Source organism: Solea solea, chromosome 1 (genome assembly GCF_958295425.1).
Source record: "Solea solea chromosome 1, fSolSol10.1, whole genome shotgun sequence".
Taxonomy (NCBI): domain Eukaryota; kingdom Metazoa; phylum Chordata; class Actinopteri; order Pleuronectiformes; family Soleidae; genus Solea; species Solea solea.
Window position 1 is genome coordinate 13,937,001 of NC_081134.1, and position 13,271 is coordinate 13,950,271.

General features: G+C 38.6%; 2 protein-coding genes across 2 annotated transcripts in view; both read right to left on the reverse strand.

The window, feature by feature from the left end:
- Positions 1 to 3,306, reverse strand: part of LOC131459397 (adenylate cyclase type 1-like) — a 44,275-nt gene extending 40,969 nt beyond the window's left edge. Inside the window, exon 1 of the mRNA XM_058629202.1 lies at positions 20 to 3,306. The gene's annotated coding sequence lies outside the window, so the exon portion shown is untranslated. The remainder of the gene's footprint in view (positions 1 to 19) is intronic.
- A 101-nt stretch (positions 3,307 to 3,407) lies between these two features.
- LOC131459407 (NAD-dependent protein deacylase sirtuin-5, mitochondrial-like) lies at positions 3,408 to 11,058 on the reverse strand. The gene is made up of 9 exons (XM_058629217.1): positions 10,936 to 11,058; positions 9,752 to 9,859; positions 9,442 to 9,575; positions 8,054 to 8,279; positions 6,520 to 6,607; positions 6,337 to 6,390; positions 5,392 to 5,515; positions 5,146 to 5,261; positions 3,408 to 4,454 (listed from the first exon to the last, which is right to left on the reverse strand). The coding sequence occupies exons 2-9, from the start codon at positions 9,855 to 9,857 to the stop codon at positions 4,379 to 4,381; spliced, it is 924 nt and encodes a 307-aa protein (XP_058485200.1). The 5' UTR covers positions 9,858 to 9,859; positions 10,936 to 11,058; the 3' UTR covers positions 3,408 to 4,378.
- Between the last annotated feature and the right edge of the window lie 2,213 nt (positions 11,059 to 13,271).

The window sequence follows — 13,271 nt, forward strand, 5'->3', positions numbered from 1 at the left end:
AATAGAAAAAAGACCTCACCTTTCATAAGCCTCTGTTTCCACATAGGATACAGTTGAAGACTTGGCAAACTGTCCAGGTTGTGACGCCGCCTTTCGCCCTATGTCAGCTGAGATTGGCAAAGCTCCCCCCGTGACCCTCATGTGGAGGATAAAGTGGTAGAAGACAGATAGATAGATGGATTACCCTATAGCTGACAAATGGATGAAATGGAGCTGCATAGTGTGCTTTGAGATTATATTTTTGGCATACATTTAAGTTAAATTCCTTCTATGACATTATATCTAGTCCTTGGCATGCCAGGCAAATAATGATAAAACAATATCCTCGCAAACTATGCCAAACCGTGTTGCATTTTTTTGCCTAAGAGATAGTGAGATTACAACAAAAGTCAAAAGGATACACAGCACGTGTGTCTCAAGACACAATGGAAGTAAGAGTAAAATCCTATCATCTAATTTATTCTCGAGGAGCTTTTTTTTTCATGGTAAGTATTTAGACAGGTCAGAGTAAGAATAGCACAGTAAAGAATTAATGATGGCCGAGTTCCATGAGTTCCATTTAGCTTCGTCAGTATCAGGGCGCACGCTGGCTCGCTGTCGCGCTGTCCTGTGACTTGCAGGACTGGAACAGAGCCATTTATTTAAGTTATGATTCACACCTGTGCTTTTCCCTGATAAAACATGTCAAACGTTGCGCTCATAGATGCAATTGCATCACATAAAACAATTCTGAAAGTACAAATACTAATGACTTAAATGAAAAATCAGCTCTGCCATTCCTCACCCAGACTGAGTTAGTTTGGTCTAGTTATCAAACTTTTTATACCACCTGAGAAAACATTGAGCTCTTGAAGTAACATTATCACCAATGTTTAAAAAAACGTGTTGTATATCGGCTGAGCAAAGTCAGCTATAGACTTTTCACAGGATATTCTCTCATCCTCCCATATACTTCACACACTGGTATAGAGAAATTAGATTAAGATGGAGCAAAAGATAAGGTGACTTTAAATATTATTAGAATGATTTTGTCATTTGTTTCGTTTTCTACGAACTCCAGTCATAATTCCTTAGATCACATACCCTGGTATATACAGTAGAACAGTTTCTCGCGTAGCACGGTTTCAGATACGTCCGCAAATAAGAAAATGACACGATTCCCTTTGGTGCAAACCCATGCAAGCACACCTACGCACGTTGCAGGTGGCCATCAAAAACCAATCTCAGATTTTTCCCAAACACGGAGACAAACCCTCTCAGTCTCTCTCACACACCCATTGACACTACATTAAAACCAATATATGCCGACACACTCACTCACAAATGCCATCTCCAGGTCAATTTACCTCCTCATTCAAAGAGGCAGAAAGTAGTATTTGTAGAACTGCCACCAATGGTGATGACTCTATTAACCCAAAGACTTTGGGGTCAGATGAAGACCTTTCCACTTACACTATTTTATCCTTCCTACACTACACATTCATGAATGAGCCGCAGGAGCAGAGCTGGCAACCTGTATCAGCCGTCTTGAGATTTCTTTCCAGAGCATCTCCAGGAACTTTTTAAGTATGGGACTTGGCAGGGGTAACAGAGGAGGAAATGAGGAAATGGTGTACATTAACAGGTGGAGATACTTTGTGGAAGACAGAGGGATTTAATTTGGACACTAATTATGCAGCAAAGAAAGAGCTGTGGCGAGGCGACGCATTGGAGCAGCAATAACACAAGAGGAGATTTTCACAGTACATGTGCAGTCTCAGTGTAGACCAACTGTGGCACGCTTGTGGTATTGTTCTGTGGCTCCGACTAAAATATATCAGAGAGCTGCAGAAGGGACACAAACTAACTCGTAAATGATCCCCCGCAAGATATAAAAGACAGATTATGAAAGAGGTACACTCTCTTAATTCCTTTATGGCCATCACTACTATATCATACCGTTGTCTAATGAACATCTAACGTCTGATATGAATGGCTCGTGGCGTTATATCTCTCTCATTTCCACTGTAAGACCAGTCAGTCAATGAAGATAAACCATTTTAAAGAGTTAGGAGGGGGGTTTTTTTGCCTTAAGGAAGCACGAGGCAAAGTGTTTCATAAAGTGGGGGTTTGCCAGAGACATTCCGAGGGATCGTGGGACAATTAAGGGAAGAGGAAACCAAATATATTTCATACACATTAAATTTTCATTATCCTTTCCAATAACACTGCCAGTAGTGTGAGACTAAGGACATAATATTACAGTAATACCACATTATTTCCAAAGTAATCTCCAATAAAAGCATGGCAATGGGAATTACTATTAGTGCATTACCTTCACATGATAAATAATTATGAATAGAAATTGATCATAACCATATTAAAATGTTGAAATTCATCCTCCCTTATGTCGTACGCTTTTCCATTATGATTACCAATATACTACTTGGTGATACAACAGAAATAAGAGGCATACAATAATGTTACTATTACAAACGTATTACAATACCTTTATCATACAAAAATATTGAATAAGATAAAGAAATCTGTCCTTGATTATTATATTTAAGTCATCGGTCAGTCGGATGTCGGACAGATAAAAACGGAAAATCCAGTACAATCCAAAAACCTATAAATCACATGCTTCACTATGCACAGACGGTGAAAATGTAAATAAAAATCAGCAAAAAGTATTTCAGCCGAGTCATGTTTAGGCTGTTCATTTCTCCTTTTCGGGAGAACATTATTTGTCACACAGTTGGGAGAATTATGTCTCTGAAAATGACTCAGCACAAGAAAAGGGAAAAGTATGGCGTGTAAACATTCATCGGTGGAGTTGCTTGCTGCAGCTGAATATCCCTCATCTCACAAATTCCCTTCCAAGGGTGATGGAGAACCACCATAGCCGTCTATTATTAAAAGTCAAAAGATGTTGTTTGGCCACTGTGAGCTACTGTGGCCAAAATGGCGTCATCCGCATAGAGCTGACCAGGCTCCTGATATGAATATAAAAAGCTCATTCTGGAAAAACTACAATTCATTTAATCAAGAGATTACTTCTAATTCCTGCCAATGCAATGTAAAGTTAGTATGTTATTTTTCCTACTTGCAGGGGAAATCTAAAAGAAAAAACACACACAAATGACAATATAATACTGTTCATAAAGATCTCTATCACATATCTGCAACTTTGTGTTATTTAATCTTTCCCCCTTAGGCGGGTATACTGTTTCTGCTGAGTTCATCGAAGGCCTCGCTATGCCAAGAAGGATCTGAGTGGATGAGGTTGTTTCCTTCTCAGAGTATACAGTATATTACTGTAAAAGCTACATGCTGGCATCTACTGTTTGTTTTGGGTAATAACAGTGCAGTCAGTGTAGCACACGCCACAGTAACTCCACTGTAACAATGACACAAAACGGCAAACGTACAACTTAGTGTTTTAATGGTTATACTCTGCGTCATGACATCGAAAGTTACAAATGAATACATCGTTAGAAACTGCATGTTGCGTCCGCGTCTCCGCAAAGATCCCTTACAAAACGTTTAATATCATATGGGCGCTCTCTATTTGTTGACAATAATCTACTAGAGACGGCGATTGAACACGCGTGTCGCTACGAAAACAGACAGTAAAATGTGTAAAAAACAAAAAGTATCAAATGTATCATGAATGTTAATAATCCACGATATGTAACTATACTCATTAGAGTTACACAGCAAGAGGATATAATAGTTCTGACACAGGTGAGGGTTGAAAAACATTCCCCCCTCTCCTCTGCTCTGTCTGTTTTGTTCAAAACAAAACTGAACCCAGCCAAGACCTGTAACATAGGAAGTATTTCAATTGAGGTTTAAAGTGAGCATTTGGTCATGGTTGTGTAAACAGCATTGAAAGGCACAAGATTATGTTTCGGTCTGTACATTAGTTCATTTGGTGAAAATAGAAAAGAGGAAAATTCTTCATTGGCACTGATAGAAGTCATGTGTTTTTAAAAAAGCATAATTTTAGAGCACAATATATCTTAAACTAAAATACAGCAATCCCTTCCCAGCATCTAATATATTATGAATAACAAAACCCTGCGATGCCCAGGGAAATGTTTTCCTATGAAAAGAATTATAGTACATTTCCTTTCTTAAATCAAGCTGCATATTTCCTCTGATCTGCAAAAACATTACATTATACAAGAGTCAAAATCCCATTTCCAGTTTAATGAGTTACATATTCAAGTATTAAAAGCTCCATCGCAAAGTCGTAAAATTCTTAAGTACTGTATTTACAGCTCGCCCGCTACCAAGCATCAACAGCTTAACTGATTTTAAGGCAAAGGGAAAAAAAACAACCTGTGAATTGCATTAGATTATAGAAGCCACTGACAAACTGCTGTCTGTGCAGTCAGTGAGTAACCTCAGACTCATGTGGTGCCAAAGCTGGTGGCAGTGTGGTTCCACATTGACCCTGGAAATGGTACCTATACCACACACACACACACACACACACACACACACACACACACACACACACACACACACAGAAAGAAAAACAAGGACAAGCTGAAGGTCAGAATTTCAGGGTTCGTATACGTTTTCTAAGGTCAAATTCACACTTTTAAAGCACATTCAATGTCAATTGCAAGGTTTCTTTTGGCACCTTACAACTGTGGATAAAATATGTTAATGAACACAGAGCATTTACTCCAAAATGATCATCTAACTTCAAACATAAATTGTCATTATTGGAGTCAGTGTTATGCTATGAGCAACCAAAGCTGTGTTTTATAATAAGAAATTAAAAGGAAAACACAGACATTTATTATTTCAATAGATTCCACCTGCCTGTAAGTAGACTTACAGGGAAAGCAAGGCCCAGACAGAGCAGCTTTCAGATTTTCATTTCTCCATTTATTTTTGTTTCCCCAAAATTCAAGCACTTTACAAACCTTGAAAACACAACATTAAATTTAAAGCATTTTCAAGGATTTCAAGCACCTGTACAAATCCTGGAAGTTAAAACCTTCCACTTCATGCATTTGGTTCAAAGTGCTTTGGAGTGTGCCACTGTTTCAAGAACTGGATGTAGCCTATGACGCCAGCAGATGGCACTGAATAGCAATATACACATGCACTATTTTATGACATTCTTAGCTTTTTTGAGTGACTTACGAGAAGTATTCGGATTTGGGTGTTGGATTCGTGTTGAACTCTGCCACTGGGACGCCTCTGGATGCAATGCGGGGCCCAAACATGGCTGCCGGGTAAACGATTGAAGATGTGCCCACCTGCAGGTAAACCAGAGAGAGCAATGACACCAGCATCGAGACCTTGACAAAATGCATTCTGAACAAATACATAACATTACACAACAGACGGACATGAGATGAACGCAGGCAAAAGCAGAGATAAACTCACCACCAGACAGAGATCACAGACTTCCATCTCTTTCTCCACTTTGGTCAGGATATGGGAGTCCAGAGTTTCTCCAAAGAACACAGTGTTGGGCCTCAGCAGACCATGGCAGTCAGTTTCTTCACACCTTGACACACAGAATAGTTCACACAATGCAGATTCGGCCTATCAGCTCCACATGACACTCTCTCTCTGTAAGTGTAGCAGTGTTTTGTTTTTGTGTCCCCGGAGAACCATACAGCGTCAGTAAAGCAAGACAGCTTCATACAGTTGGAGTATAGCCGAGAGCACCAGAAAGCATCCATGAAACATTTTATTTTTGGTGATCGAAGTCACATACTGGAGTTTACAACACATAACAAATGAAGAAGCTGCTCTTTTTGACATAACTTGGCAGAGATAGCACTTGATTAATGCACTCCCATTGATCTACGTGGTTCAAAGCTACAGTCTGTGTTCCTCGCCACAATCTAAGTGTTGCTGTTCACAACACTTGCATGGGGTGAAGGTCTGGACTGTAATGACAAATCCGAGTGAGAAAAGGATGTGTCATGTTCGCTGAACCGAACCGTTCTTCTACAAACTGAGCCTGATAAATCCTGGAACTGTCATCTCAGGAATATGCGTGAAAATGCAGACCCAAAAAAGTAGAAAAAGCATCTGCAGAATTAAACCTTTGCTGGATATGTTGTTCTATCAAAACACAACACTGTGAAAGCAGAGCTTTGATTACCTCCACCTCTTTAGCTCAGTGTTTACTCCTGAACTTGCTGCTCCTGATTCTGACAGTTTGAGTCAATGACTATCATTAAGTGTTCCTAACAGCTCACCAAACTTACATAATGCACTGTGGGTTCAGGTGGAAGAGGCACAATTTTTCCCTTAAAAAAATGATTTCAAAACATGATTGCATAATGTTGCACTTATATCAGTAAACAGGAATCCCACCTGGGCAGTTTATCCACTGGGATGTTGGCATCAGGAACATCTGGACCCGGTGCACTGCACAATAACAGAGCAAACACAGTGGATTAAATAGCACGTTGAGCACACAGAGGTCAACCTGATGAAATCAGGCCTACTGTGCGTTACTCAGTGTTTGTGTATATTTCAGAGGTGCCGCCCACTTACCCTTTGCCCTTTAGGGCAGCACATATGGGGTTGCGCGCGTGCACAGTCACATCTCCACAACTCATGCAGCGTGTCTCCATCAGGTTTCCTGCAAACACACTATGGTTCTATCAGGCTTTCTAAAGACCCAGATAACATCTACCATCCACAGGATTTGTAAATATGCAATATTTAAGCACCATCACAGTTAGACACAAACGTCAGACCAAAACAAGAGAGACTGGGACAGCTAGTGCCAGTAAACCATCGTGCCTATTCTGGCCAGTCACCAATGAAAATAGACATGTAACAATGTATGCATCAAGTTACTTATGACTAAATATTTATTTTGCTATTATCTAGTTCCTTGTCTGAAACCTTCTCAGCCAAAGACCAAACTTGGAAGTAAAGCCAGAAAGTCACTTTCAGCTGGAAGCTTTGACCTACTTTCTGTCACAACCAGCGGCTCGTTACTCACTGTGTCTAATGCTAAACTTGTCATCACAACATACACATTATATACGACACATTCTGAACCTGAAGCTTTAAGGGAAAAAAATAAGATAGCTCAGTTGGGAGAATTCTTGGGTTGGGTTTAATTCTACCTGCGGGCATTTGCTGCATATCTTCCCCCTCTTTACCCACCATTACCGCTGACTATTCTATCTAATAAAGGCTTATAATTGCTCAAAAAATATCTAAAAACATAAATATGACAGGGAAGTGTTCAAATGTGCTTGCTATACAGGGTCTCGTGTTTCCTCAAGTACTCAGATACACTTGCCAGACCAGCTACCAAAGCAGAGACCCTCATATAAAGACAAATGATGCTCATGACTAGTACACATTGGTTATTTGTTTGCTTTGAACTTATCATTCATGCAAAATGTTGCATGAATGACAAGTTCAAAGCCTAACCCAACTCTGACATACAATCATGACTGCAAGTATTTGGACAGTTTACATACGTGTTATAAAGGCTGCTTAGATTTCAGATAAAATAATGGATAATGACATTAAGGTGATTAGAGCTGAAGCGCAATGTGGAAGTGAAAGAGTCACTATGTCATGTATTTGTTACTTTGCAGAGCATTTATGTGCACACACGAAAAAAACTGTGCGACACACTAGAGGAAATAGAAAAACCCTGAAAAAACACAACATGGGCACTTAAAATTGGTGACTAACTCTGTGGGTTTAAGGGATGTTCATTTGGGAGACTGACAACTATGATTCACAAAATGTTTCCATATCCAAGTAGAACCATGTGGTTCACTGTGGTGCGGTCATATTTTCCAGTAATTACTGACTCTGAACTTTCAGTTTGCATGCAATCTGCTTGCTTATATTTTATCAGTCACTGTATGAAGCTTTTGGAAATAAAATATGTTTGTATTTTTGTATCTAGTTGGGAAACAGATTTGACTAATTGTATTTTAGGGTCATTTATTTCTTTGTGCAACAGAAAACTTTAGCATGATCTTGTCTATTATCGCCTTTGAATGTTCCAAACTACACTCTGATGCACGGCAGTTTGCCCCACTTTAGCTCTCACCATGAATCTGGAGAATGTGTTTGGACCCAGCCCGTCGGTGAAGGTCGTCTGTGCACTGGGTTATGACCACCACTTCACGTCCCTGTTTCTTCAGCCGGGCCTCGCACTCTGCTATCGCCAGATGAGCAGCATTTGGCTTCTTGTTCAATGTCAGCCCCCTTCTGTAATGGTAGAACTCCCAGACCCGAGATGGTGTGCGAGAAAAGGCCTCTGGAGTGGCCAGGTCCTAGATACATCAACATTTTAGATCATGGTTAAAAACTAAGATGTTAGCAGAAAAGGAATGTCATTTTTTTCAGAGGCAGGAATTAAGCTGTTATCCTGCATTATTCAAATGAAAGCTGACTGAAGAAGTGGGGAGGGGAGCCAACAGGGGCTAAACTGTATATGTCTGTGAAGGTTCTCGTCATCACGGTCAGTCATCTTCAGGAGTTCAGTTCTGATGTCTGAACTGACAAAGCTTTATGGATGAGAGGTGAAATGTTTTCACCTTAACTCGAGCAGCTAACTGGTGAACATAGACTGTGTATAAAACATTGATGTAGTCTTTATTCTGAGGCCAACCAGGAAATGAAAATATATTGAATAGCCACCAGTGGGCAACTCCACTGGCTACAAATAGAACTCCTTTTAAATTGTCTATGGGAAAATGAGGCCGACTTCTCTCTTGATTCATAACATCAGTAAACATTTTCCTGAGGAGTTAATGGTCTCAACCTCTGGCCTGGGTCTCCTTCTATAGAACATGATGTCCATTTTGTAAATTTTGTTCCACCTTAGTGGAAAATACACATATATGAGTGGACAACAGTGTGATTGACAGCTTGTATTTTCCAATAGGAACCTGGTTGCTGGTCATACCATTAAACTTGCAGTTGCAAAACCTCAACATGGCACTGGCCAAATGGCTATTCTAGAGGCCTTAAAACAGGAGTTTAGATTCCTATGGGCGACATCACAACTGGTTGGGCTAAAAAGACCAATGCACCATGTGCAACTCTGGCAAATCTACAATTAAATATTTTACTCATTTGAAATAATAACAGGAAATCAGTATATGTTTTTGCATTCATTAAGGACGATTAAGGATGTTGATTTTTGCTTTGATTATTAAAATCTCTTGATTGTTTGGGGAATATAAATACTGCCACAGCATACCACGAGAATATATATGATGCAACATACACCATTTCCCCCTATAGTGGCTGTTGCTGGCCAAGATAAATCCACTGGGCTGCGTAGATGTATTATGTAAGCATAGAACACACACACACACACACACACACACACACACAAACTCTAAATCTCAACTAAAAAAAAAACATACCAAAGACACAATTTCACCCTGAAAATATTAAAAATGTATTCCCTTTTTAAGTATTCAGTACCTGAGACATCCACTTCCTCCACTTCTCATGTACTCCCCTGAAGGTTGGCACTCCGCTCTCCGCACTCACACCTGCCCCTGTGATTATAACTATGTGCTTAGCTTTGGAAAAGACCTTCCGGAATTCAGACATATCTGAAAGGGAAAGAAAATTAAAACAATCAGCAGGTGCTTCTTAAGTGTCTTGATAGGTGATACTTATAACCATTCTGTGATTATGCTATTCAGGGAAATCTCAAGTTGAGAAGAGACATTTTCATTATGCCTCGACTGATAATGATACACTGTAAGCCAGGTGCACTCCCTTTTACCTGAGTTAGGCCTCACTGTGTCTTTCAGAAGTCCTTTTGTCACATGTGTGGAGCACATGCGAATACCGAGGGTAAACACAGCCCGGCTTTGAAGAAGCATTGTCATTACTGTTTCAGAGGAGCAGAGAGAGAAAAAAAAACATGAATAACAAAACAAAGAGGAAATGAATTGTTGCTTAAGTTTACCCCACATATCAAAATAAACTCTCTTCTCGTTTTCACTAATTTGCAGGATGTAATGTAGGTGGGCCTTAAGAGTTAATCTATTTACCAAATTTGTCAAATTTTTGAAATATTTAAATATTAAAACATGTTTAATGTATTTTGTCGCTAACAGTTGCAAAATAGAGACAATTATATCATCATTCAATTAAATTTATGTGCAACGTACATTATATCAAGACACTTCACATGGCAAGGTCAAGAACTCACCTTAATTAGGAATAGGGACAACATAATCTCATTTCAATGTAATAGATTTACTTTGCTGGATTTTTCTGTGAGGTTTGGGAAGCTCTGATCAATAAAATATACACCTTTGGTTTAATAATTATAACTGCAGAGAAGTGTAGGAACAAATATATCGTGTGTATATTAATGTATAGTACAATTTATTCTATGTTCTACAATCTGTATTACATGTGGTACAAAAAGCAAACAAAACATTTGTGCAACTGTTTAACTGCTTAAAAGTGCCAAAATGAATCACACCAAGAACAAAACTGCCATTAAATATACTGTGCGAGATAAATATGGTAGCATGGATGCAGGCATGAGAAAAATGCCACTTTAAACAAACATTTGGGCGCGTCCATCGAGGATGAACTAGTTTTACAAGCTGCGCACAGAGTGCTGCATGTTTTCATGTGTAACATCTAAAGCGATAACAACTCAGACTGCTTGCAGTTGGTCACTTGACAGAAAACTATCCAGCTTCCTGTACACGTAAAAAATGAGGATATAATGACAGTTCAGTACACTAACTTTTGCTAACATGCAGCATAGCCCCTTACAAATGCTACGTTTGTAACGTAGTGAGTTAGGTTAGCTCGGCTAGGTTAGCTGTCTACACACAGGAACAAACGCTCACATACAAACGCGTATTTGAGGACACTTTTAGCTGCAACAGGGAGTGACACATCTGTATTTGAATGACTCGCTCTGAACAACATTGTAGTACCTACCGTGTTTGGTGAAATGTCCTCCAAAGGAAGAGAAAGCTACGGTTCTGTTTACTTCACAGCAACTAACATGAAAGTCCGTAAACTTGCCACTGCCGTCGTAACTCCAGCTCTTCTGATCATAGCTGTGATGTGTTTGAGCGCGCCATCTAGTTGTAGACTGCAGTATGACTCATTCAACACGATCCGTTCATTCTCCTCAGGAATTACTAGTTATAGTTCTTAGTATGTATTACCTTAGTTAATATCTTAGTATCTGTATCTCTGTTATTTCGACAAAAGGCAAATTATACAGAAGCAACAATAGAAAAAAGTCATAGTTTCCCACATTGCCAATGCTTTACTCCATCTTACAAAAATCTAACGATTTCCAAAATCTTATAATTTCTTCCTTACCAATATAAATGAATCCTTTATATTTTAGCTTATAAATATAAGACTACAAGTAAATCTGGCAGTGATAGGACTGATGCAATAAATCATCATTCTGTGAACTACTGTCACACATGCTGTATTGTTATTGCAATATCGCGATGGAATATCATTATATATATGAGGCTCATATGTATCTGGTTTCTTCATAGGTTTACATGTCCAGCAGATGGCAGCGTTGCACCACAACCTGCAAATCTGTGACGCCAGAACTGAAAAAAATAAACAGTCTTGTATACAGTACCTAAAAGTGAAACTTGAGTACAAGTATCTTACTAGAAAATGACTGTTTTTAAAAAAATAATAATATTACTTGAGTAAAAGTCTTAAAGTATATGACATTTACTGTACTTAAGTATCAAAACTAATTTTTCTGAAATAAAATGTACTTAAGTTTCAGAAGTAAAAGTCTTTTTTTTTAAAGTGAGGAGTAAGGATTGAGCCATGGTGGCGCAGTGGAAGGGCAAGTTGTCTAACTGGAAGGTCGTGGGTTCAATTCCTGGCTCTGCTAGAATATTATATATATATTCAAAAATATTGCAGTTAACATGCATGGTAGAATAAAAAATGAAACAAAAGTGTATAATGCAAGGTTAGAATAGTTTGGGATTTGTCATTAGTTTTGGTTTTTATTTTGTTTTGATTTTTGTTTTTAAAATGAGTTACATTTGAATTAGTTTTTAGAGCAAGTTTGCTTAGTTTTAGTGTTAGGTTTTTGCATTGTAATACGGAGAATTTGCCAGGTGCAAGATTCAAAAGGGTAGTAATTCAAAGTACTGTGTCTCAAATAAAACCTTTCAAAATTGCCGGCAGAGAAAAATTAAATACACTTCATATGAACCCAAAAGGCTTGTATATGAAATTTATTTACAAGGATAAAAACGAAGCACATTTTCGCTTAGATGTGAGTTTAGTTATTTTTATAAACATTATTTTAGCGATGGAAGGTCCAATCCAAACCAAACCAAACCAAACAAAATTTGAAAACAGCAGAAAATAAAATAAAAAATCAGTTTCTTCACGATTTCGGGAATTACTTTTACAGAGATCATTGTATCCAACTCAAAATTGCTCAGAACACATGGATGATGCGTGCTGATGTCGATCATTACATGGTGTTGCTATGGCAATGGTGCAAATTCGGATTTTTGCGACAAAAAAACCAAACTGTTACATCTTTGTGAATCCTGGTCCGATATGAACCAAACTTGCAAGGATTGATGATAGACGAACACAACGCCCCCTGGTGACAGCAGATGATATGACATTTACTGTTTTTGATGCTACTCGAACAGAGACTGTTGTGTCCACCTAAAACTTGATATGTGAGACCAGAGACCCGTCCTGAACCCGTCTGTAAAAGATGACCACCCTACAGGAAGTGGAACGCCTGAAACAGGAAACGCCATACAGTGACTGATCTACACAGTTTCTTTACAATTTTGGGAATAACTTTGACAGGGATCATCGTATCAAACTCAAAATCAGTGGAAACACTCAGAACACATGGGCGATGGTGCATGTTGAATATCTTGACGTATTGTTACATCGTGTTGCCATGGCAACGATGCAAAGTCGGATTTTTTCAACAAAAAAACAAACTGTTGTTTCTTTGCGAATCCTGGTCCCCTCGAAACTTGGAACGGGAGACCCGCTCTGATGCGGTTGTTGCACACGCCGCTGAAAATAACTAGTACTGAAAATATTTTGAGTTATTTAGTTATACTTATTCAATCACTGTGATGTCTTATTGTCCAAGACTGACAATGCTGTTCCAAAAACTGTAATGTTGAAATTGAATAATAATAATCCGTCCCTATAAATTAATTGCATGTAAGAATAAACATTTAAAATGAAAATTGCATTTGCTCATTTGACAAATGCATGCCTAAAAATATTATCTATAT